At 42.2% G+C, this 23,926-nt stretch overlaps 1 protein-coding gene across 1 annotated transcript in view; it reads left to right on the forward strand.

Annotated features, from left to right (window-relative positions):
• SEC24D (SEC24 homolog D, COPII coat complex component) overlaps window positions 1–23,926 on the forward strand; it is a 162,513-nt gene that overhangs the window by 56,912 nt on the left and 81,675 nt on the right. The window contains exon 9 of the mRNA XM_063458256.1: window positions 14,667–14,805. Within this exon, the coding sequence (XP_063314326.1) occupies window positions 14,667–14,805 (139 nt within the window). The remainder of the gene's footprint in view (window positions 1–14,666; window positions 14,806–23,926) is intronic.

The raw sequence follows: 23,926 nt of genomic DNA on the forward strand, positions 1-23,926 counted from the left end.
TATCTTGCCTCGTGCAACCAACTGATCGATACGTCAGCATATGCACGTACACATGCCACGTGGTAATCTCGGCCTACTAAATTTATTTTTACCGAGATTCCACCACATTCCCCCCTTTGATGCCTCTTGATATTTCACAATTACTTGAGGCATCACTTAACCTTGGTTTACATACACCGCAAGTTACCATGAACCAGACCAGACTTATCTATGATGTGAATCTTCAACACTCATCTTCCTGCATTGGTTCTCCCTGATCTAGAGCCTTATATTTGTAAATTGCCATTATCTGTGCAGCAGCCTTCCTCTCTGCTATATTTTCTATCAGGCTTTGCACAGACCTAACTACTAAGGGTATAAGACATGGCAGGAGTAGACACAACATTAAAATCAGTAGGACTCCACCTACCACTGCCTTAAGCCCTCCAAACCACTCATACCAGCTACCAAACCAACTACTTGGATTATACCCTTTCCATACCTGAGTAGGCACATGCGCTAGTTTAACCATATGGCTAGTAAGCTCAGCTATTGCTTGCCCATCGTCATCTATTTGAAGACAGCAATTGCTCAGGTTAAACTTCCCACATACACCTCCCTCTACTGCCAAAAGGTAATCCAAGGCTAATCTATTTTGGTATACTGCTGTCCTCATCCTGGTATTGTGCTTCGCTAGAAGATTGAGCGCTTGTGATGTCTCGTTAGTAATGATCTCAACCACTGCCTGTAATCTTATAATACGGTTGAGCATATAAATTGGGGTTCTATAACCAAAGGTACCATCCTCTGCCCATGTGGCTGGCCCATAGTAATCTATAATACGCTGGGGAGGCCATTCATTATCTTCCCAGGTGCCTATCTCTATGGGTCCCCTTTTCTTCCTGTGATTCACATCATACACTTTAACACCTAAAGTCTCACCTGTTTCAATAGGTAACAAGAAGAAGGATGGTTTGAGCATACCCAACACACATGCCCCTTCCCAGTCCTGTGACAACTCCGAATAGGCTTTCTTACCACAGATCCAGTACAAATTTGCTGGGGCTCTCCAGTTAGATGTGATGGATAAATCAAACCACACATCCTTTAAATTGGCGTATCTAGCAAACGGGTTAGATGGTTCTGAGACATTTGAAGCCGACCCCCAAGTTGTATTCTTTGTATCATCATCATAAGCTTTTTGCCCTAGACAAGTTAATTCTCCTACAGAAGTATTATACATCATTCCTTTCCTCGCTATGCAAACGTAACCTATGATGGAGGTTTTTAATCTCCACTCAGATTTACCTCTAACACTCATATGATAATCGGCTTGTGTAGATATTAATTGGTCAACTGCCTCAGAACCGGACATTACCTCCTTTGCTTCCCAAGGCCATTGGTCTCCCATGTTAGTACCTCCACACACATAGCAGTTGGTAACATTAAGACTACCGGCAATACTTTCAGCTAAATCAATAAACAGGTTTTTAGCATTATGGGGGATCTTATTATCTATGCTCATCTCTTCATAAAAGGAATGGTATACTTGATGAGTCTGGGAGGATACCGTATCAGTCTCTATCCCTATAAACAATACTGTCCCAGGATCTAAACCCGTCCCATATATTTGAAACCCAAATAAATTACCATATTTATCTAAGAACTTGTCGGGGTTATTTATAAGTATATGGACTGGATTGCATTCCATAGACTTACAATATGGACTGGTAGGCAACTTAGTCACAATCATGTCCTTGTCTACTGTCTGTCCCCAAGTTGCCCACCCCACACAAGACCAATATGGGCAAAAGTTATAATCTCTATTTGGGCATCTAGGACTCACATACTTATTTTTACTACTGGGACAAATATATTTATCGTTAGACCCATACGTCCTCTCCCATCTAAGATCCCCACATACATTCCACGGCTTTCTACCACTTGATATCGCTTTACACGCATCAAATAGCAGAACACCTGAAGAATATACGGATTCTAATACCGTTTTGTTAATTAGGGTCCCCTGAGGATCTCCATTCCTGAGAGTCAACCAAATTGTACGGGGTTGATACTCTGGACTGAAGCACCTAGGTTCTCCTACTCCTAAATGGCACACACTATATTCTATATTTAAGTATCTACATCTTGATACATCTCCTTTACACTCGTATTGCGAATGCCAAATTAGGGTCTGGGAAATATGGGTTACCTGTTCTTGTAGTCTTAATGCATACCTCACAGCTAGGAGTGTCGGTACCTCTACCTTCCTGAATATAAAAATACACATATAAAAACATTATTAAGAATACATCTTTCGTCGTCATCCTCAGTCTTCGTCTGTGCGAAGGCACCTCAGCTTCCAGGATGTAAGGGCTGCAGGGAATGGAGTTCTGCTCGTCTTCACAGGGGTCCCTTCAAGACTTTTCCTGACTTATACACTCGTTGGTGAGCGGACAGGCTTTATTATGGCCTTCTCACTCACTTACCAAATCTCTGAAACAATAAAATTTCTAATCCACAAGGTTCCTCGTCACTCCGACTGAGTCGTGCGCTTTAACCGGATCTTGCAGGGATTCTCTGGATCTGCTGTAGCTTGCCAAGAATCGACTGCTGCTGGTTTAACCCTGGAGTGATGTATCCACGGAGTCACTTCAGCTACTTTTATCGCTGTAGGGGTAGACAAAAGAACAACATAAGGACCTCTCCACTTGGGGCCTAACGGTACATTATTCCACTCTTTAATCCACACTTGGTCTCCTGGGTGGTAACTATGAACTGGGGGATAAATATTCACAGGTAATCTATCTTGTACCCATTTCTGTACCTCCTCCATAGTCTTACCCAACTCTACAACCTGCTGCCGGGTAATTCCTTCTCCCAACTGACTCAAATCCCCCCTTAAGTTACCAAGTACGTGAGGTGGTCGCCCATACATGATTTCAAAAGGAGAGAGGCCCATCCTTCTGGTAGGTGTACTGCGGATTCGCAATAGAGCTATGGGCAAGAGAACGTTCCACTTAAGTTGGGTTTCCTGACACATTTTAGCCAACTGATTCTTAATAGTTCTATTCATTCTCTCTACCTTACCAGAACTCTGGGGTCTATATGCCATATGAAGCCTCCACTTTATACCAAGCATATGAGTCAGTTGTTGTAGGCACTGATGAACAAAAGCTGGTCCATTGTCCGATCCTATAGAGCAGGGTAGTCCATATCTGGGTATTATTTCTCGTAGCAGGAATCTCACAACTTCCCCTGCTTTCTCTGTACGAGTAGGACATGCTTCTACCCAGCCTGAATAGGTGCACACAACTACCAGTAGGTAGTGATGTCCACCAGATTTAGGCATCACTGTATAATCAATTTGTAAATCAGACATGGGGAGTCCCCCCATAAACTGAACTCCTGGTGGCTTTAGTGGTCCTTGCCTTGCATTATTCTTAGCACACGTTACACATCTTCGTACAATGGCCTGAGTCAAGTTGGACAATCTTGGTATGTAGAAATGTTTTCTGAGAGATTCTTCGGTACTGTCTCTCCCAGAATGTGTCCCGTTATGATAGTTTTGGACAATTTCTACCGCTAGGGATGCTGGAATGACTATTCTTCCATCTTCTAACTGATACCATCTGTTCTCCAAATACTTTCCAGGTTCAGTCTTTAACCACTCCTCTTCTTGAGCTGTATAAACTGGAGTCCATTGAGACAGTGGAGTTGGTATAAGAGCAGCTATATGCCCCACATACTCTTGTCTTCCCGATTCAGCGGCACGCTTAGCTGCACTATCTGCCATCCGATTTCCTTTGGTTACATCACCATCTCCTCTCAGATGCGCTCGACAATGTATAATACCGACTTCTTTCGGCTCCCACACTGCTTCCAATAGTTGTAGGATTTCAGCTGCGTACTTGATTTCTTTGCCTTCTGAATTCAATTGTCCTCTTTCTTTATACAAAGCTCCGTGGGCATGAGTGGTTAAAAATGCATACTTGGAGTCCGTGTAGATGTTCACTCTTAAACCTTCAGCCAATTGTAACGCTCGTGTCAGTGCTATCAATTCTGCCTTTTGTGCTGATGTTCCTTTTGCCAGTGGCCGAGCTTCTATCACCTTGTCTATCGTTGTTACTGCATATCCTGCATAGCGGATCCCTTCTTTCACATAACTACTGCCGTCGGTGTAATATTGAACATCAGGGTTCTGGATGGGAAAATCACGAAGATCTGGTCTACTTGAAAATACTTCATCCATTACTTCCAAACAATCATGTTGACTTTCAGTAGGTTGTGGCAAAAGGGTAGCTGGATTTAAGGTATTTACAGTCTCTAAATGCACTCTTGGGTTTTCACACAACATTGCTTGATACTTGGTCATACGGCTGTTGCTAAACCAATGATTTCCTTTGTAATCCAACAACGTCTGTACTGCATGTGGGACTCGTACATAAAGTTCTTGACCCAGAGTGAGTTTATCGGCTTCAGCTACTAGCAGGGCGGCTGCAGCTATGGCTCTTAGACAAGGTGGAAGTCCGCTGGCCACTGCATCCAGTTGCTTAGACATGTAGGCAACAGGTCTTTGCCATGATCCCAAGTACTGTGTCAATACTCCCACAGCCATTCTTCTTTGCTCATGTACATACAGGTAGAATGGTCGTGTGTGATCAGGTAGACCTAATGCTGGGGCACTCATCAAAGCCTTCTTCACATCTTCAAATGCCGTTTGCTGTTCTTGAGTCCATAAGAAGGGGTCGTGCTCTGTACCTTTGATAGCTGCATACAGAGGTTTTGCCAGTATCGCGTAGCTGGGAATCCATATCCTACAGAAGCCTGTTGCCCCCAAGAATTCTCGCACTTGTCTTCTATTCTTGGGTATCGGTATTTGACATACAGCTTCTTTTCTCTCTGGCCCCATAATTCTTTGACCTTCAGAGATATGGAATCCCAGATATTTGACAGTTGGCAAACACAACTGAGCCTTCTTTCTAGACACCTTGTATCCTGCCTTCCAGAGAATGTGTAGTAGATCGTGCGTTGCTTGCTCACATATTTCCTTTGTAACTGCTGCTATCAACAAGTCATCTACATATTGTAACAATACACACTCTCCTGGGATGGACTCGAAATCCAATAAATCTTGACTTAGAGCTGAACCAAATAGGGTAGGTGAATTTTTAAACCCTTGGGGCAGTCTTGTCCAGGTCATTTGGCGTTTTGAGCCCGTCACAGCGTTTTCCCATTGGAAAGCAAAGATACATTGGCTTTCTGCGGCAATTCGGAGGCAAAAGAAGGCATCTTTGAGGTCTAGGACTGTAAAGTAAGTAGCCCCGCCCGGAATTAAAGCAAGCAGGTTATATGGATTGGGCACAACTGGATGTATACTAACAACCGCATCATTGACTGCTCTCAAGTCCTGTACAGGTCGATACTCATCTGTACCGGGCTTTTGAACAGGCAGCAATGGGGTGTTCCAGGGGGAAGTACAGAATTTTAGGATACCATACCGTATGAACTCATCCAGATAGGATTGGATGTTCTTCTTAGCCTTCTGTGGGATGTGATATTGCCGTAGGCTCACTGGATAAACCCCAAGTTTTTGTTCGATTTTAATAGGTGGAATATTGCGGGCCAGTCCTGGTGGGTTGTTCTCTGCCCAAACTCCTGGTATGTTGAATAAGGATTCATCACTCCTAGGGTTTTGGCTAGTCAACGCTGTATAAAGTCGCCACTCTTCTTCCTTTGGTACGGATAATGTCATAATACCTGAAGGTCCATTAAACTTTAAGGATGTTGTTCCATTTGGTAGGAACGCAATCTGCGCTTGTAATTTGGATAGCATATCACGTCCCAGCAATTGGACTGGACATTCAGGCATGTAAAGGAATTGATGTTTTACTACGTGGCCTCCCAATGTACAGAGTCGACTTTTAAGAACCGGTTTTGCAGCACTTCTCCCAGTTGCTCCTATTACAGTAATAGTTCTTCCAGATGGAGGAGCAACTAGGTTAGTCACCACCGAATGTTCAGCACCAGTGTCGATCATGAACGCACTCCTTTTTCCCCCTATTGATACATCGACCATAGGCTCCGCTCGACCAAGGGGGATGGAGCCCGGTCGGTATCAATAGTCCTCCATGACCGTGTCAGCCAATCCTACAAAGTCCCTACCTTCTCTATCGCGGGACCTTTGCGCTGCTGGATAGTACCTATCTTCCCTTACACTTCCTCTGTTCCCATTACTTCCTCTATTACCATTGCTCCCTCCGGGGCCTCCTCTACCTCTCGCTCTGCCTCTAAAGTTTCCGTAACCTGCCCTGGGTGGGTCTCTCTCGTACTGCTCTCTTTGCGGACACTCGTTTCTCCAATGCCCTTCTTCCTTGCAATACGCGCACTGATTCCTACTCAAAGGCTCCCTATTCCATCTACTATCGCCTCTATCTGGGCCCCGTCTATCTACGCCTGCGATCGCTACCGCTAGTATATCAGCCTTTTTACGCATCTTGCGCTCTTCCTCTTTCTTTGTCTCTGTTTCCCTGTTCATGTATACTTTATTTGCTACCTCCATTAGTTGGGTGATAGACATTCCTGCAAACCCTTCTAACTTTTGTAGCTTGCGCTTAATATCTCCGTAAGCTTGGCTGACAAAGGCGGAGTTTACCATTCGGGAATTATTAGCGTCTTCCGGATTAAAGGGGGTATACAAGCGGTATGCCTCCAATAATCGGTCATAAAAGACACTGGGCGCTTCATCACTTTTCTGAATCACCTCAACTGTCTTCGACATATTAATAGCTTTCTTCCCTCCGGCTTTCATGCCAGCAATTATAGCGTCTCTATAGGCTTTTAGCTGAACCATATCTGCGCCATTAACATTCCAATTGGGATCGGTATTAGGGTAATGTGTTGCGGCCCATGCTGCCGGATTGGCTTGATTTAAAGCACAGGCTCTATCCTCTAGCGCTTTAATGGCCGCTTGGTTAATCCTTGTCCTTTCCTCATTATTAAACAATGTCATTAATAACTGCTGGCAATCAGCCCATGTCGGATTATGTGTCTGAACTATCGAGGTGAACAGATCGGTCATAGCTTGTGGTTTCTCAGTGTACGAGGAATTGTGGGTCTTCCAATTCAAGAGATCGGTAGTCGTGAACGGGACATATACGAAGACTGGGTCAGCATGTGCCATTTGACCTGCGGCATCGAGATAGGCTGACCCAGGATTCAGACGAAGAGGCATCTGATAATGTTTGAGTTGTTGGGTACCGGTCAGTTGTCTGGTTAGTATAGGGCTACGTGAAGGGGCGTCAGTTATGGGTTCCAGTCGGGGGGAAATAAGGCATGAGGATGTGGGAGCTTGATTTTGGGAAAAGCTAGTAAATAGAATACTCCCAGCCGAGCTAGAAGAAGCTTGACCGGAAGTTTGAAGTGGCGCCAAATCAGGATATTCAGATCTAACGGGGGTTGGTTCTGGTTCCGGAAGGGGAGGTTTAATATGAGGGGGGGTGGATTCTGTACTGGAGGAGGAAGCGGAAGTGGATGAGGGCAATGAGGGGAGGGGTATAGAACTTCCTGCACTCGCGTCACCTCTTGCTATAGGGAAGTAAGGGGGCGGCAAAGGGATCTCGGACTCAGGGGGCGTGTCCAAAATGGGCCTAACCACAGTCCTAGTGGACAAACAAGTCCTGGCCACCATGAGGCGACATTGCTCCTCGTGGCATATCTGAATCCATTTTGGCGAGTCGTTTACGGCCTGTTTCCAACAATCAATATATGGAAACTGTCCGTAAAGTTCAGGCCTACCTGACACAGCCACGTGTACACGCTGTATCAGGGTTGGATCCAAACTACCACGTGGCGGCCATGCCGCAACCAAAATAGGCCACTCCCTAGTGCACAAAGTGACCAAACGTACAGGAGACATTTTAACCCCAAAATCACATGTTTTAAATCCCTTTTTAAAATGCTTTACCATACAACCTAAGGGATCCAAAATCGTTGACTCCGACGCGCCCATACTTATCAATGGAACGTTGTTGACAACGAATACTATGCACGCGTTCTATCCAACAGTCACACCCGTTTCCTCTGGCAACAGCACCACGTGGTACGGTTACCAAGTGAAACGTACACAATAACACAATAAACACTCAGGGAATTCCCGTACACACACAGCTGTTACACCAGTCACTAAATAATCAATATTATGCCCTTTGACGAAACTATACAGTCACCCACGCTATAATTCTCTATATACGAATTTCCCGTCTATAACACACCCCAGTAACATCGTCTTTTACAAATAGCGGTTACAGTACGGTTAGCATAGGTCAAAGCACAATTTAAGGTCACAATACAATTATTAGTGGTTATGATGTTAAACATGCAATAGACGACAATGATTAGTACTTATATACAGTGTCAGTAAATATACAGGGTTATGGTACCGTGCACTATGATACAGCAACACACTATTAACACTCTCGCTAGACGGCTGAGCTCGCGCTATCTAACAAGATATACACTTTACTAACAATCTTTAACACATATACAATCCCAACTAAACTATTGGCCAGTACCTTGAATGGACTACCTAAAACTATGTACACCCGTTTTGGTTAGCCACACTGCCCAAGCACCACATATAGCGAACTAGAGGGCGGAATTTACAACAGAACCCTCTTAGTCTATTTACTCTATCAAAAATCTAGTGGGTTCCAAATTTACACGCCTTCCCACTTAGCCAAGATAGGTTGAGATCTAGCGAACCGAATTTACACAGACGCCGCTTAGTCTCCCGGTCCCTCCGACCTAGCGAACAAAATATACACCCTAGAACGCTAGTCTAGACAAGACACCGGTGTCCGGCTAGGGCTATTTACACAGGACCCCGCCTGACTCCAAACCAAATCAAACGGTCTTACTAAAGAGCGTTCGATTGAGCGGTGCGCCTTCGCTCCTTCCCTCCGACAGAAGGGGCAGATTCCATACACAGATTTAAACCCCTTTTGGGCCTACCGCACAATCGGTATACCCCTAGTGGGTCTGCCGTCTAAAACAGCAGTTGTCTTACCTCCTCGTTCCTGAACCTGAGTTCACACTCATCGATGGGGACACCCCAGCACTTCTTACGTAGAGGCCGATGATCTCCTGGACAACAGACCAGTGGCGCCGAGACGAAGGGAGGTCCACGCAGAAGTTCAGGGGTGCAGCCGTAGAGAACGTGGGCAAAGATCTCACGCCTCTGCCTCTCAGCTACCGTTGAACGATGAGCTTCCCGGCCAATGCACCAAATGATAACGGAGAAACTGACGGAAGCCAAGCACAGAGAGATGGACACAGGTTTCTTCAGGAAGGAAGAGATTCTTTATTGGATCAATGATCGGGACTCAGAGGGACTAATGTCACCAAAATACAGCAAGTTCTGAGCCCCGGACAATAGTGCAGGCTCCTTATATAGGCACATAACTCCTCCCATATTAAGCTCCACCCGCACATTCTCTTGACCAATCAATACAAATAAGAATTAACTTCCTGCTTGACCGCATGGCCTGTCCAGCACAATGGAGGAGGGTAATACTATATCCTGTATTCTTGCACATGCTCCGTACACTACTGATCGTATCTTGCCTCGTGCAACCAACTGATCGATACGTCAGCATATGCACGTACACATGCCACGTGGTAATCTCGGCCTACTAAATTTATTTTTACCGAGATTCCACCACAGAAATAGAGTTGGGAATAAAGCTCATTGCTATGCGTATGTAAGGAGAGGCATGGTTTAAACAAACCCTGGGCAAATTGATTGCCCATAGTGACAGGCTAAGAAACTGTTCATCACAGGACTATAATATTTAAAATAATTAGATCATTTTTGAATTACTTGATGTTGTCTGTATCAGAGAAATGGATTACTGAGGGATCATGTTAAACGTGGCTGACAAATGACTATTCTGCAAACTAGCACACAGACATCGAAAATGTAATTTGTCTATCACTTCTAAAGCAGATAACTGAACAAGTAAATACAAAATTTGCTTAGCAACTATCTGGAAAACCAGGCCCAGAAATAAGTAAAGTATGCTCTATTATTCAAGCTCAGGTGATGCTCGATCTAGTCTCTTTAGAAAGGACATATCCTCTTGTCTTATCTTCTGACACACAACAACACAATGAGCCATGGCTGACAAGGGCCGTGTTCTATTGGGGAATGATAGAGGCTGGTGGAATATTACCCTGCATGTCACCAGAAGTGCTTTTAGGTTGTCCTAACATGCAAACAAGATAAGCCTGAAGAATTTACTTTTTTATCAGTAGAGAAGTTGGTCCTTATGTGAGGATACATGGAAAATACAGCTTACATATGTAACTTGCATACTGAGCTCATAAATAATGTTTATTTTTAATACGTTTCAAGGGGATCTCAACTATTGTAATGTGAACATTGGGCCTTCCACTAGAATAAAACCTGTACAATAAGAGCATGATAATTACATATAATTACTGAACTTATATTGTAAGGTGTGGTAATCAAGTAAATAGGAGTAATGAATACAGATATTAGAGAGCATTAAAGGAACACTCGAAACACCTAGAGCACTTTAGCTTGCCGATGAAGTGCTGTATGTGTGAAGACTGTGTCCTCTTTTTATTTCACAAAACCTGAAGATTTCAATAGAAATTGACACTTTTATAAATTAACCTTGTTACAACCCATGGCTGTCAATCAGCAACAGGTCCTGTTACTTCCTGGTTTGGTTAGCTCAGTGGAGATAAACTCAAGAGGCAGCAATGGTTTAGAACACCTGCCGTGCAAAGACTACTTATTGAACTGCAGACATCTGCAGCTTTTGCAATCTGTTTTAAGGTATACCACCAATAAAAACATGCATAATTAAATGAGATGTATTTTCATTGGGAGTATACTTACTAAATAGTGATTTAAAAATAAATAAATATATATATATATATATTAAATTGTATTTGGGCAGTAAATTATCCCTTTAATTGGTGCATTTGTATAAAAAGGCAATGGGGAAAAGGTTTGTGTATCTGGTGCCTTTGAAAAAAAACTGAACCAATGCTGTGTCTATGTGAAAGGAAGTAGCTATATTCTGATACACTAGTAACGAGGCCTAGGCATTAAGGCGTCAAGCCTTTGTGTATGAGAATCCATTTCATGGTATTTCTTTGTATTTTATGCCAGGTCTGTTAAACTGTGCAGACTTTCACCTTTTGGGACTCATCATCATGATGCTGGTGCTGGATTAAAAGTTGAAATCTTTCTAAAAACATATAGCTAAGTACTAAACAAGTTGTGGCGAAAGCAAATATGATAAACCATCGAAATAGTTTATGCAGATTCACAAAACATTTTGGATCACAGCCCATGCTTAGGGTTAAAGGGGGACTGTCACTTCCCAGGATTTTAACGCTAGGTTTACTATGAACAAATAAGTATTTGAGGTGTGGAAAATACAAATTAAATATGTCTATATGTTATCATGCTCTTATGACCGCCCATGAGGTTAAGCACCCACACATGATAAAGTGCAAATTAAAACGCCTTTAAATAGCTTTTTAATGGAACACTCCAAGCACTGTATTCATTACAAAGTGCCTTGGCACTTGCCCCCAGGGTATGTAGTCAAATAATTTGCAAACAGATGCCCCTTAGAGCCTCCAGGAGAGCTCCCGTAAGCCCCTGGAATACAGGTGAGTGCTCTCAGCCAATGAGCTAAACATTGCTGGGCTATTTCAGTGCAGAGATCTTCAGCCTCTCTTGGAAGAGGTGACCAGTGCCTTAAATTTGAAGTCCACTTTGCATTTCAAACAATTTACAGGGTTATTGACTAAGGTAACAATCCAGGGTGATTTCAAAGTGGATTTCAAATTTTGCTGATTTTGGAAAAAAATCTCCAAAATGCTCAACCTTTTGTCTTCTCAAACTTTGAAAAATAAAAATGTGTTCCAACAATCTATATGTTTAGTGAACAAATAATCAGACTTATTTTTTTCAAATGTTCTTAAAGTCTTCAGTTTTAAAATTAGAATTTCAGTTTAAATTCACTTTAAATTCTCGACAATTCTCACTTTAGTAAATAACTCTGTAAATGTTGGAGTAGATGGAGCCATGGCTCATATTTGATGGCCATGCCCTTATATTACAGTTTTTTGGGAAAGAAGGGGAATCTCTTTTACGAGATATACATATGTTTGTATATATATATATATGGGACGGTGTTCTTTTGAATTATTGTGCTGTTGTGCAGTGACATCTAGAGAAAGAAATATGTATAGCAGTGCTCACCAGATTTCATTTGGTAAAAGTTATTTACTAAAGGGAGAATTGTTGGTAATTCAAAGTTGTTGGTAATTCAAAGTAAGGCTAAAGTAGAAGCATAGTTGACTTGGAGAATTTCTCCAGTTCAGCTGGTTTAATCCTAAATTTGAAAGTCACTTTGAATTCTCAACAATTTCTGACTTTAGTGAAAAACCCTGTTAAAGTTTTTTTTGTCTTGTTCAGGTCAGAGAGTATGTATTTTTGTATGTATATGTGCATGTATATATGTATATATTCCACATAAGAAATGGTGGGTCTACAAGTATATACAAAGGTACTTTTATTTCTCACCATCAATCAATCAGCGTTTCAATCCTCAACAACAATTTCTTTTTTTTTTTAAAAATCAATAGTTTTTAAAAGTCTGAAGCACCTATTTTGGTGACCCTGCTACGAAATCCAGTAAACAGGCTTTTCTTTTATACATGTTAATGTGCCTACTAAAAGATGCAACAATAAAAAATAAAAAAGATACGAATGACAATCACATGTTGGTCCAACTTTTTTCCCCCTTTATTTCACTCTTATCTAATTCTTTAAAATGCTATTTCAACAAAACAAGAATTGGAATTATTTATAGTATAACTGCAAAGTAAATAAGACTGTTGTCTGTTGATGTTGTATTTTTGGTTAAGATGTGACAAATCTTCAAATTAAAAATAAAAGATGTTCTTATAAAATTTGAAACAAAAGCTGTAATATTGCAAGATAAGTTAGTGTATATCACCTAAAACATTTTATTTTATGTAAGTTAAAGCGGCACTGTCATGCCGAACTTACCTTTCCCCAATCGATTCCCCTTCTCTCCCTCTGTCAGGATCTGTTCTTTATTTCTTCCTGTCTGCTCTAGTTTTCTTTAAAATATAAGACAAAGTAGGGACTATTTTGTCTTATGGAGGTTTCCTACGCCTGCCCATCTCTGACTAGCGGAGGAGCAAAGTGTGCTCGGTTTCCTGTGGTCAGAGAAATTTTCCAACAATTCTTAGCTTTCCTCTGTGATCTCCCGATGCTTCCTGTCAGTATTCCTGAATATCCTGTCACTTAGACAGGACGCCGGCGAAACTACCGAATTTAGTCCTAACAGATTGAGAACAGTTTCGCCATTCATGTTAGGACACAATTCTGGACTTTGTTCAGATCGGATTTTCATTTGAATAAATATAATTCCAAACCGATTTGTGCCGCGGCTGCATCTTGCAGCCGCTTAGTAGGTAACTCCCTAATTCCCACGGTATTAGGGAGCTACCTACCAAAAGGTTAAAAGACCTAAATTAGTCTTTCAGCCAACTTTATTAATACTAAGTAAAGATTACTTAGTATTAGTAAATTCTGCCCCTACTTGCTATATAGCGGGGAGAGGCATGTCTACTTAACAGTGAGCAGCCACAGGACCACAAAAAAAACCCTCCCGAGCCCTCACCAATGCTGCGCGAGTGGCGCTATTAAACTGAAGGGTGGACCTAGCGTCCCCTGCAGCCCCACACATGATCGGTGGGTGGGGGCCCTACATGAAAATGGGGGGACGGTCCTATTATCCTGCCCCCAGGGAGCAGCCAGCTAGGGGGACAATTAGATGTAGTGGAGTCGGGAGGGGGGGTTAAAAAAAAAACGGGATTCGGCCATGACAGTGCCGATTTAACTTAACTTTTAGGCAAAGCTTTACAGCAATATAAACTCATTATTTATTACCCTACATTTATATGCTAGCTTTTCTTTCTGTGTTCTAAATGAATTAAAAACTAATTGTGTTTTAAACAAAAAAATACATATATATTGATAATGTAACTTTTAATCAGCTAAGTTTACTCACTAAAAACAGATTTGTGTTGACTTGAGAAAAGATGCCAAATTTTGGACAAAATTTTAGAGCTAATAAATATTTCCAATTAACCCCTTAAGGACCAAACTTCTGGAATAAAATGGAATCATGACATGTCACACATGTCATGTGTCCTTAAGGGGTTAAACAATGTTGGGTATTTTTGCCAAATCTTCTGTTTTGGTCTAAAGTTTTCCCATTACTTGTCAAGTCACTGTTAACACAGTGTACATTCAGTCACTTTATTCTTAGGGGTCCATTCCCCGAACAATAATGTGCACAGAGCTGACACCAGCTGGCAAGATTTAGGCCAAAACAGGAGATCTGCAAAATTTCCAAGAATACTGACAACATTATTCACTAAAGCATTCATTTTCCAAAATCCATAGTGTATTTAAAGTAAATTGCAAATTCTAGACCAATGTTTTCAGTTTATCTGTTTTGGCCTAAAATTTTAAATTCACTTTTAATTCGAGGCATTTCAAATGTTAGTTAATAAACCTGTGACATGTATTTATTTTATTCCAGACACCTATTTATCTTGTGAATCATGGAGAGACTGGACCAATCCGATGTAATCGGTGTAAAGCTTACATGTGCCCATTCATGCTGTTTACTGAAGGTGGAAGAAGGTATCAATGTGGATTTTGCAACTGTGTCAATGAGGGTAAGTAATTGTTTATCCCTCTTTAACCGTATTGACTAATCTTCCCAATATAAGAGCACTTCAGAAGGGCTCCTCTGGAGGGGCACTAAACTGATGTTTTTTTCAGGGGGCATGCACGACACTGGTGATGACACAATATGCCCCCTCTCTGACTTCATTCCCTCCAGTTGGTTGCAGAGCCATTAAAAGGACAGTCTGACAACCATAACAACTTTACCAAAAGGAAGTTGTTATGGTGCCAGGAGGTCCCTAGTGCTGGCTCACCTCTGAAATTCTATTTAACGGAAGGCTCAGGCAACATCGTACAGTGGCACCACTGATTGGCTTAGGGCATGAGCTGACTGCTCCAAGCCAATCAGTAGCTCCCCATTTATTAAAAAAAGAACCTTTTTATGAATAGGGAGCTACTGATTGGCCTACAGTGGTCAGCTGACCGCTCTAGGTCATTCAGAATGCTTCTGCAAGAGCCATCTGTTATCTAGGATTTCAGTTAGCAGAAGGACAGGGGGGTAGAGTGATCCAGCGCTGGACCAGATATTACGGATATACAATTTGTGAATGGTTTAATACCTAAAGGCGCGTCAGTGCCTAGGACCTCCTGGCACTTTAACAGCTCCATTCCGATTGTTTTTATAGTGCCTGGAGTTTTCCTTTAAATTCCCAGACATATTTTTGGTCTAGTCAATCTTTTTTCTTAACTGTACTTAACCATTACATGTGTTTTGAACAGTTTTTATTGCTAGATGAAGCAGGCATGATTTGTAGGCAGATAGCTTAGCAGCTCCAATTAGTCTCTATGGGAGATGTTAAAAACGTAGGGCAGGTGATAATTACCAGGTACTTAGGGTTTATTTTGAAGCAACGAACAGTGGTTACGTTAGGTGTGGAAATGAGCCCTTTGTCATGAACTGAAGTCACAATTGTTTTATTGATGTAAGATACATTCTGTTGATGATATCATCAACAAATAAGAAGCTATTAGGAGATAGGATAAATTCTGGTGTATGTCCTTTAATCTATGTGTAACTTTTCCATTTTTTTAAATTTCATAGTATGTAAAATTTATTGTAATGTAAATACCTGACACTATTATTAAATATTATGAGGAATAGTCCAGGCATCAACACAACTTAATTGCATTTTATAGGTTTTAGCATTATATTCATGCTATATTTTCCTCCACATTCAAATCTCTTCTGCTACCTTCTGCAGTGGAACCCAGCTACCTTATACCTGTCTTTCTTTTCATAAAACGTCTTGATTCCTGATTGGAATGTATGCAGTGTAGCAAATATGTTAAGAGATCAGTGTGAGCTGATCTGTTCCACAGGCAATCACTCTCCTCTTATCAGTAGTAGAGTGGATTTATGTAAGCAGGTCATCTTGCACTAATATTTCATTGTACCTTGTGTACTTCCAATCAGAAAGATGTCTTGTGAAAAGAGAAGCCTTGGCTATTGGGATAAACTTATGTAGAAAGCAAAACTTTTTTTTTATTTTTTTCACTTAAGAGATTTGAATATGGGGATGAAAATATCATAAGTATGAGTGCAAAACACAAATACGCTTAAAGGAACATTCCCAACCCATAACAAATTCAGCCATGGAGTACTGCACAAATTAAAAAAGCACAAACTGAATGGAAAAAAAACAAGAAATAGCCAAAATTATGCCAATAAAAATAATAATGAGCATCTTTGACATTAAAACCACACTTCCCTTAGGGGGTAAATGCTCTAAAAGACCACATACAAAAACTTCAGCGCTCATTGTGTTAGACCCTAGTAGCACACACCCTCATGCAGTTAAGTGTGGGGTTAAACAATGTTAAAATCAAAAATAGTTAAGTCTGAAATTAGTTCATAAATACACCTGTACATCTTAAGTCTCTTGAACGGTAGAATTGTGACTGAATAAGTTGTATTTTTAAAACAAAGTAACCTTTTCCAGGAAGAATTGTATCAAAATCGCATGCTAATAGAAACAAATAAACAGGCACATAACACTGCCAACTACTTCAGAAAATGTACACTCCTATTAAATACAAAATATAGTTGAGACTTATATGTGAGACTTATTTGTAAGGCTCACATATCAGTACAGATCAGGCAAAGTGCTTTCAAAGCCAGGTAAGGGAGGTTACCGCTTCCTACTGGGTCCATCTACAGTCTTTGTGCTGTCCACCAACGAGGCCAAACATTGTAACACTAAATAGCAGGACACTAGTCTGAGATACAGTAGGACCTCTTCTTAGTTTGAAAGAACTGAACAATGCACCAGTTCTATGTATTTCCACAGTCCAGGGCTTTACCTGCCATGTGCACTTTATAATTCTTTATTTTAGTAAGGCATACGTGAGGGATACAGAACGAAGATAGGGAAATGCAGGTATAAGTTACATCGTAGGGTTAATACATCAAAACATTTAGTCAATTACACTTCCAGATTGTAAATGCCTCCAGTTTTTATTTTTTATTTTGAGGTGTCGATTAACGCTAGCATATTATAGCCAAGCTGAAGTGGATGATAGTGAGTCGAGTGTGAGGCTGGTGCCTCGCTGTCGTACTATGTCGCTTGGGCCCGTTTAAAGTATTGCACGGTGTGCTATTCCCATTGTGTGTGCTATTGTTATTATTAAGGTATGGCTGATGCTCTGCAGGTTAGTCTGTGGGCTTGTCGCTGTGAGTCATGCTACATTGGCATGATTGTGGGAAAGATAGGAGTTTAAAACATTAACATCATGCATTTATTCATGAACCGGTTCAGCTATCGCTGGCAAATATAAAAAACAAACGGGTTAGACAGATAATACTAATGGAGTTGTCAGACACTCCCCTCCTTTACCCCTCTAAAGGTAGGTATAACAGTGGTCTAGCGAGTTATCAGGCTGTAATGCATGTCAATAATGGGGTGTCCCTTCATCTCCCCTAAGCCCTATACTTGCTTCAGCTGTCTCAGTAGGTTTAGTGTCAGTACAAGAATATAACCAACAGTATTAGAACAAGGACAGAGATGGGGAGTTAAGGGAAAACAGGGAGTGCATCACACTATGTTAGCTGAAATGATCTATAATAACGTAAAAGAAAAGAAAAACAGAATATTATAACATTAGCTTATCAGGCTTTATGCACTTCAGGAGCATGACTATGACAGCCAGGCTGCTGCATAATTCCTACGGGTCTGATGCCTAAGGGTAGTGAGCCGCTTGGTCTGCGCCCCTCTGTGTGTCGGTAGCGCGTGAGTGTAGTCCATAGGGCAGTTCAGCCGATGCTCAGGGATGGGAGGCTGGTTGGATTTCCCTTCATTCCATACCCAGCAGAGGGAAGAGCGTTGTGGGGGATGCTCAGCTTCCGCCAGAGTGTTATGGGTGGTCGGCTGTGGTGGAGGGTTCGGCAACAGTGGAAGAGCGCCGGTCTCGGAGGGCCAGGGAGTCAGCCAATGCCCTTAATGGGCCACGTTTTGCAGGCTCTGTCCAGGTCAGCTATGGAGCGTGCGCGGTGGGTCAAGCCTCTGGGGGCTTCAGGTCTCTCTGCCGAGTGGAGTTGAGGCAAGGAGGCTCCCTGGTCCCAAGCCCGTGCCACGGTTTGCCTCTGTGTGCTTTTGACTGGGGGCCCTGCAAAGTCCCAGACTGGGCCCATCAAGGGAAAGTAGGGTCGGGTCGTGGTCTTTCTGCGCCTTGCGAGCAATTTGCTCCGCTTGCATGGTCGCTGCCGGGGAGCCGGTCTGTCGGTAATTCCCTGCCCTGGAAGGCGGTTGTCGCTGTTGGCGGGTGCTGGACGCTGTTGGGTGCCGTTTTGTAATCTGCGGCCCTTTCTTGCCTCTTGTCTCTGGTCTGTCGCTTGGGGGTCCCGGCTGGGATTTGCCGCTCTTGCCGCCAGCTTCGCCCAGAAGGCCCCTAGGATAGCATCGAGTTTTGCCTCTAGGCTCTCCTGGGCCTCCGGTCCGCATTGCGTGTTTAATAGCCTGGTGTGGCTATGGCAGGGGAGTACGGCCGCCATCTTGTGTGTCGAGTTTCTCTTCGCAGTGTCACTGTGTGATTTGTCCGGGCCCATCCACTCCGTAGGCATTGGAGTGTGGACCGGGATATCCCCCCCCGGCCCAAAGGGGGGGGGAACTGGATTCTGTGTGTTCCCGCCGGGGGAAGAGACAGGGGACGGGAGATCGGCCGTTTCTCCCGCCTGACGTCCCCTCTAGGCCGCAACCGCTCTGTCAGGTTTTTGATGGCCGGCATCCCGGTTTTCTGGACCGGAGCACTCCAGCCGTTGTCTGTGATAGTTAAGTCCCTTTGTGGGTCAAGTTGTGAGCGGCAGGAGTTTCACTTCGATGCTTGGTCAGATTTTTGCTCGGGAGCTCCTGCAAGTTGCGACCATCCACCATGCAGGTTAGGCCCCGCCCCCCGCCATGTGCACTTTAGAAAGAAGTCTCACTTATATATTGTATATGTTTTTTTGTTTTTGTTTTAGTGTTGTTTGTCTAAATACATTGGATGCACTCTTCTATTTGTTTTGTTTAAGGTGTGATTTTGATACAATTCTTGCATGGAAAAAAATATTTGTATAAAAGTAAAACTTCTTCAGTAAGAATTCTTCTGTTCAAGAGACTGAAGATATACAAGTATATGTTATGAACATATTTTAACACTTGACTATTTTAGATCTTAATTTTATTAAACCCCTACACTTAGTTGTGTCATGGATGCCGGGGTCTATTCTCTTTGGCATCTTGGTATCCTCATGGTTTCTGGAGGCATGAGTGGCAGCACCCTGGCTTGGTGGACGTGCTGACACAGAGTGGCAACGCTGCAGCAGGAGTTGCATCACTTTCAATATGGATCCCAATGAAATGAAAACCAGCAGCCTGTACCAATGGATAAATGCATGGTCCAACAATTAATGGGATTTGCCAATTTTTACCGGTGGTCTATTCAAGATTTTTCGCAGAATGAGTTCCAGGAAAATGTTTCCTGGTTCCTGGAGCCATAGACGTCTCCACTGTCACTTGGTGGATGAACTGATTTAAAGTGGCAACACCACAGTGACAGTTGTGTAATTTTCACTGCACAACCAGGAAACTGTGTCACTGCCAAAACATGACCAGGAAGGTGGGTCGATTTTGACGCATATTCCTGAGGTCGCAGGAGCCACGTCACTTAGTGCTCATACTCTGTCATGTAAATGATGCCAAGTGCCCCTACCTATAAACCGTAGAGCAGCCCTAACTCAGTGTTTGGATATCCTATAGGTTCAATTGCATCCCTGCTCCTTCCCACTTACCTGTTTCCTGACCTCTTGTTGTATTGGTTTCCTCGATTTTTGACCTCGCCTCTTGGATCTTTGAATCTGTGCTGCCTACCTCGACCTTTGAATATGGACTAACTCCTTCCCGACTGTGACAGTCTGGTTCCTAATTACCGTACTGATTTATTTTTATCAGTTCCGTCTAATAAAGTCCCCATGGTACCACAGACTTCCCATGAGCTGGTACCCATCCCTAAGCCTTCCTTGGGACTGGGGGCTTTGTAAGTGTGCAATGGGCTTCCTACTCCACAACCTCAGGGGTAACCCTAACATGCATTACACCCTGCATGAGGGTGTTTTGTACTGTTGTATCCACTAGTATGTACTAGTGTATACACCAGTGCCTCACCCAATTTGCACTGTGTGGGACTTGGAGTGTTCCTTAAAGTTGTGTTGGTGCCTGGAATATCCTCTTAAGGTCTAACCATGCTTTTCTTTGGTGCATTTAATACTTGAAGCTAAATATGTCATTTATTTTTAAATTCTAAAACTTAATATCACTCTTAAATACTTTGCAGGCAAGCACACAATTCTTTAAGAGGTGTGACTTGATTTGCTTGGACAGGAGACAATAAAAGTTTGGCTACAAAAAGATCAAGCAGTAAAACCTCTACAGAAAATCTATAAAAATACTGTATTTAAAGCACTTGTAAAAAAAAATTATGTGCGTGTCATCTACAGATTCATGGACAAATTGCTGCATTATATACACTGCAACTGATCAGGGGAATCATTTATTTCAAAATAAACATGTGTATTATAGAAGCTCTCACTGGTTAACGTGATGTACATTTTTAACTATAGCATTATGAACAAATAGTGACGACTTTCATGTTTTTTCTTCCTCCCTGCTGCTGGACAGTTGACACCAAGGACATTCTTTTATGGCAAGCATTCTTTTTTTCCATTACCGATTGGAAGAAAAAGCCTATGCAAACACATTGCATATCTGTATATTAATTTAAAAAGTATCTTTGATTATTCAAAATTGTCTTCTTTAAAAGTAGAGCATATTTGGATCTTAAATCCGCACATGGGTAATAATGGTACAATTCTTTTTTTATATAGCTTTGTTTACTGTCCATTACACAAATATAATTTTCTAGTTGTTCAGTCATTTATCCACATATTTTAGATGAACCCCACATACCAACATCATATCTCACAGATGTTTAATGGACCTCAAGTCCTAAAACAAAGTTGTAATTGGAGGCACTTTTGTCAGTTGATACCCAATGTGTAGAGTGGCATACATACGGTAAGCTGAACTTGGTGTAATCTCACAGCACCCATACTGGCCACAGGGATCCTCTGAATTGAGCTATTCAGGGGAGCTTCATATATATTGTGGTTTGGTTCTCCTAGTTGGAATTGAAGGTTTTTAAGTTAGTGTATATATGATACAGTATATTATAACAATTACTCTCCTACAGTAAGTGAGGAAAAGGCAAAGTTCCATTTCAGCTGCCAAGGTAATTTACCCACAATCCATTAGTCAAAAAAATCCCAGAGAAGGGCAAGCCACTGGTATAATGGACAATAGACAACAACATTGTGCCACCCATGTATTGAGAACCAGTGCATGGAAAAAATGGTAATATATGTAAACATAGGCAAGTGACAAAGTGAGATATAATTAAACATAAAGCCTCACATACCTTACCCTTTGCTCAAGGACTGATTTTCACCCTGTCGAGCAACCAATTTCTATGCCAGGGCTTTATTAAGTCTCTCTGTATATTTTCTGAAGGACTGTAGTAGTGAATGTCCAAAATATTTAAAGAAAGCCAATAACATAATCGCTGAAATGTTTGTCCTTGCACATATTTATATGAAGAATGAACAAACAATTGAAACATTCTAAAATTTTAAAATGAACACCATTTTTTTCTTATCCCGTAACAGCAATCTCAGCGTGGGATTGCCGTTTTATGCTAAATGTAGGTTATAGCTGTGCATTTAATGCTTAAATATACCTTACACTATTTGTTTAAATGGAAAGAACTTGTGTAGGGAAAGGGTTAAGATGATTGCTATTTTTATTTTATTTTTAATCTGTCAATGCATATTGGCACAGAGTCATTTTTAGAATTATGTCCTATCCAAGCAATTCCCATTGTCCTTTAGAATTGCTTTCAGCATTAACATTTAAGGTTTCAAAATTATTTCCACAAAAGAAGCCTGTGTAGGAAACAGTTTTTTAATCATCTTTCTATTACCTGAGGACAGCCTTGGTACATGCTAATATCATTAAAGGATATGTGTACACTTTCTAATTTCAATTTACATTTTCTTAGGGACCATGTTAATATAAAAATATGTAGCACAATGTGTGTAATTATGCCTGTACACCATTGACATACAATATATATAACATTACTAGACATGTGCAATTCGTTTCGGTCCGAATATATATTCGGACGAATTTTGGGCAATTCGGACAATACTAATAAGGGGGGGGGAACCTAATGTCCTCCCCCCTGGCCCCCACCCCTGAGCGGCGGGTGGGGGCCCTAAATACTAAAAAGGGGGGGACCTAATGTCCTCCCCCCTGGCCCCCACCCCTGAGCGGCGGGTGGGGGCCCTAAAAGAAATGTCCCCCTCCCCCCCAGGTGACTAGGGGTCCCCAAACCCCTAGTCACCCCCTCCCCCCTAAAAATAATGAGGGGGGGACCTTTAACTAAGAACCTGTAAAAAAAAAATAATAATAAATAACTTACCATTCGATGTTTTCTTTCTTCTAAAATCTTCTTTTTTCAGCCCCAAAAAAGGGCAAATAAAAACCATAATAACCGACGCAATAAAAAAAAAAAAATAATCCTTCTTCACCCATGAGCTCTGCAGGGCGGGGGAAGGCTTATAAAGCCTTGCCCCGCCCTGCAATTAGGCTCAGAGCACTCTGATTGGTTTAAGCCATCCAATCAGAGTGCTCTGACAGGTAAATGAAGAGGCTGACAGGTAAGTCTCTACATTTACCTGTCACAGCACTCTGATTGGTTGGTTTGAAATCCACCAGAGTGCTCTGTGTCATTTTGCACAGCGTGGGAAAGTTCTTTGGAATTTTCCCACGCTGTGTAATTTGACTCATAACTCTCTGATTGGTTACTTAATCCACCAATCAGAAGGTTATGAATCAAATTATACAGCGTGGGAAAATTCCATTAGGTTCCCCCCCTTATTAGCATTTAAGGCCCCCACCCGCCGCTCAGGGGTGGGGGCCAGGGGGAGGACATTAGGTCCCCCCCCTTATTAGTATTTAGGGCCCCCACCCGCCGCTCAGGGGTGGCGGCCAGGGGGAGGACATTAGGTCCCCCCCTTATTAGTATTTAGGGCCCCCACCCGCCGCTCAGGGGGGAGGACATTAGGTCCCCCCTTATTAGTATTTAGGGCCCCCACCCACCGCTCAGGGGTGGGGGCGGGGGGAGGACAATAGGTCCCCCCATCATTTTACTTAAGGGCCCCCACCCACGGGGGGGCCCTATTTTTTATTTATTTTTTTAAAACAGTGAGCAGCCACAGGCTGCTCACTGTTTACTAGACATGCCCCTACTCGCGGTATAGCGAGTAGGGGCAAAATTTACTAATACTAAGTCATTTTTACTTAGTATTAGTAAATTTGTCTGAAAGACCAATTTAGGTCTTTCAGCCTTTTGGTAGATAACTCCCTAACACCGTGGGAATTAGGGAGTTATCTACTAAGCAGCTGCAATAGAAGTCCCGAAATTCCAAAGTTTCGAAGTGCCGAAGTGCCGAATTGCCGAAGTCCCGAATTGCGAAAATTCTGAATTTCGGAATGCCGAACCGAAAATGTTCCCCATGCACAT

Source organism: Pelobates fuscus, chromosome 6 (assembly GCF_036172605.1).
Source record: "Pelobates fuscus isolate aPelFus1 chromosome 6, aPelFus1.pri, whole genome shotgun sequence".
Taxonomy (NCBI): domain Eukaryota; kingdom Metazoa; phylum Chordata; class Amphibia; order Anura; family Pelobatidae; genus Pelobates; species Pelobates fuscus.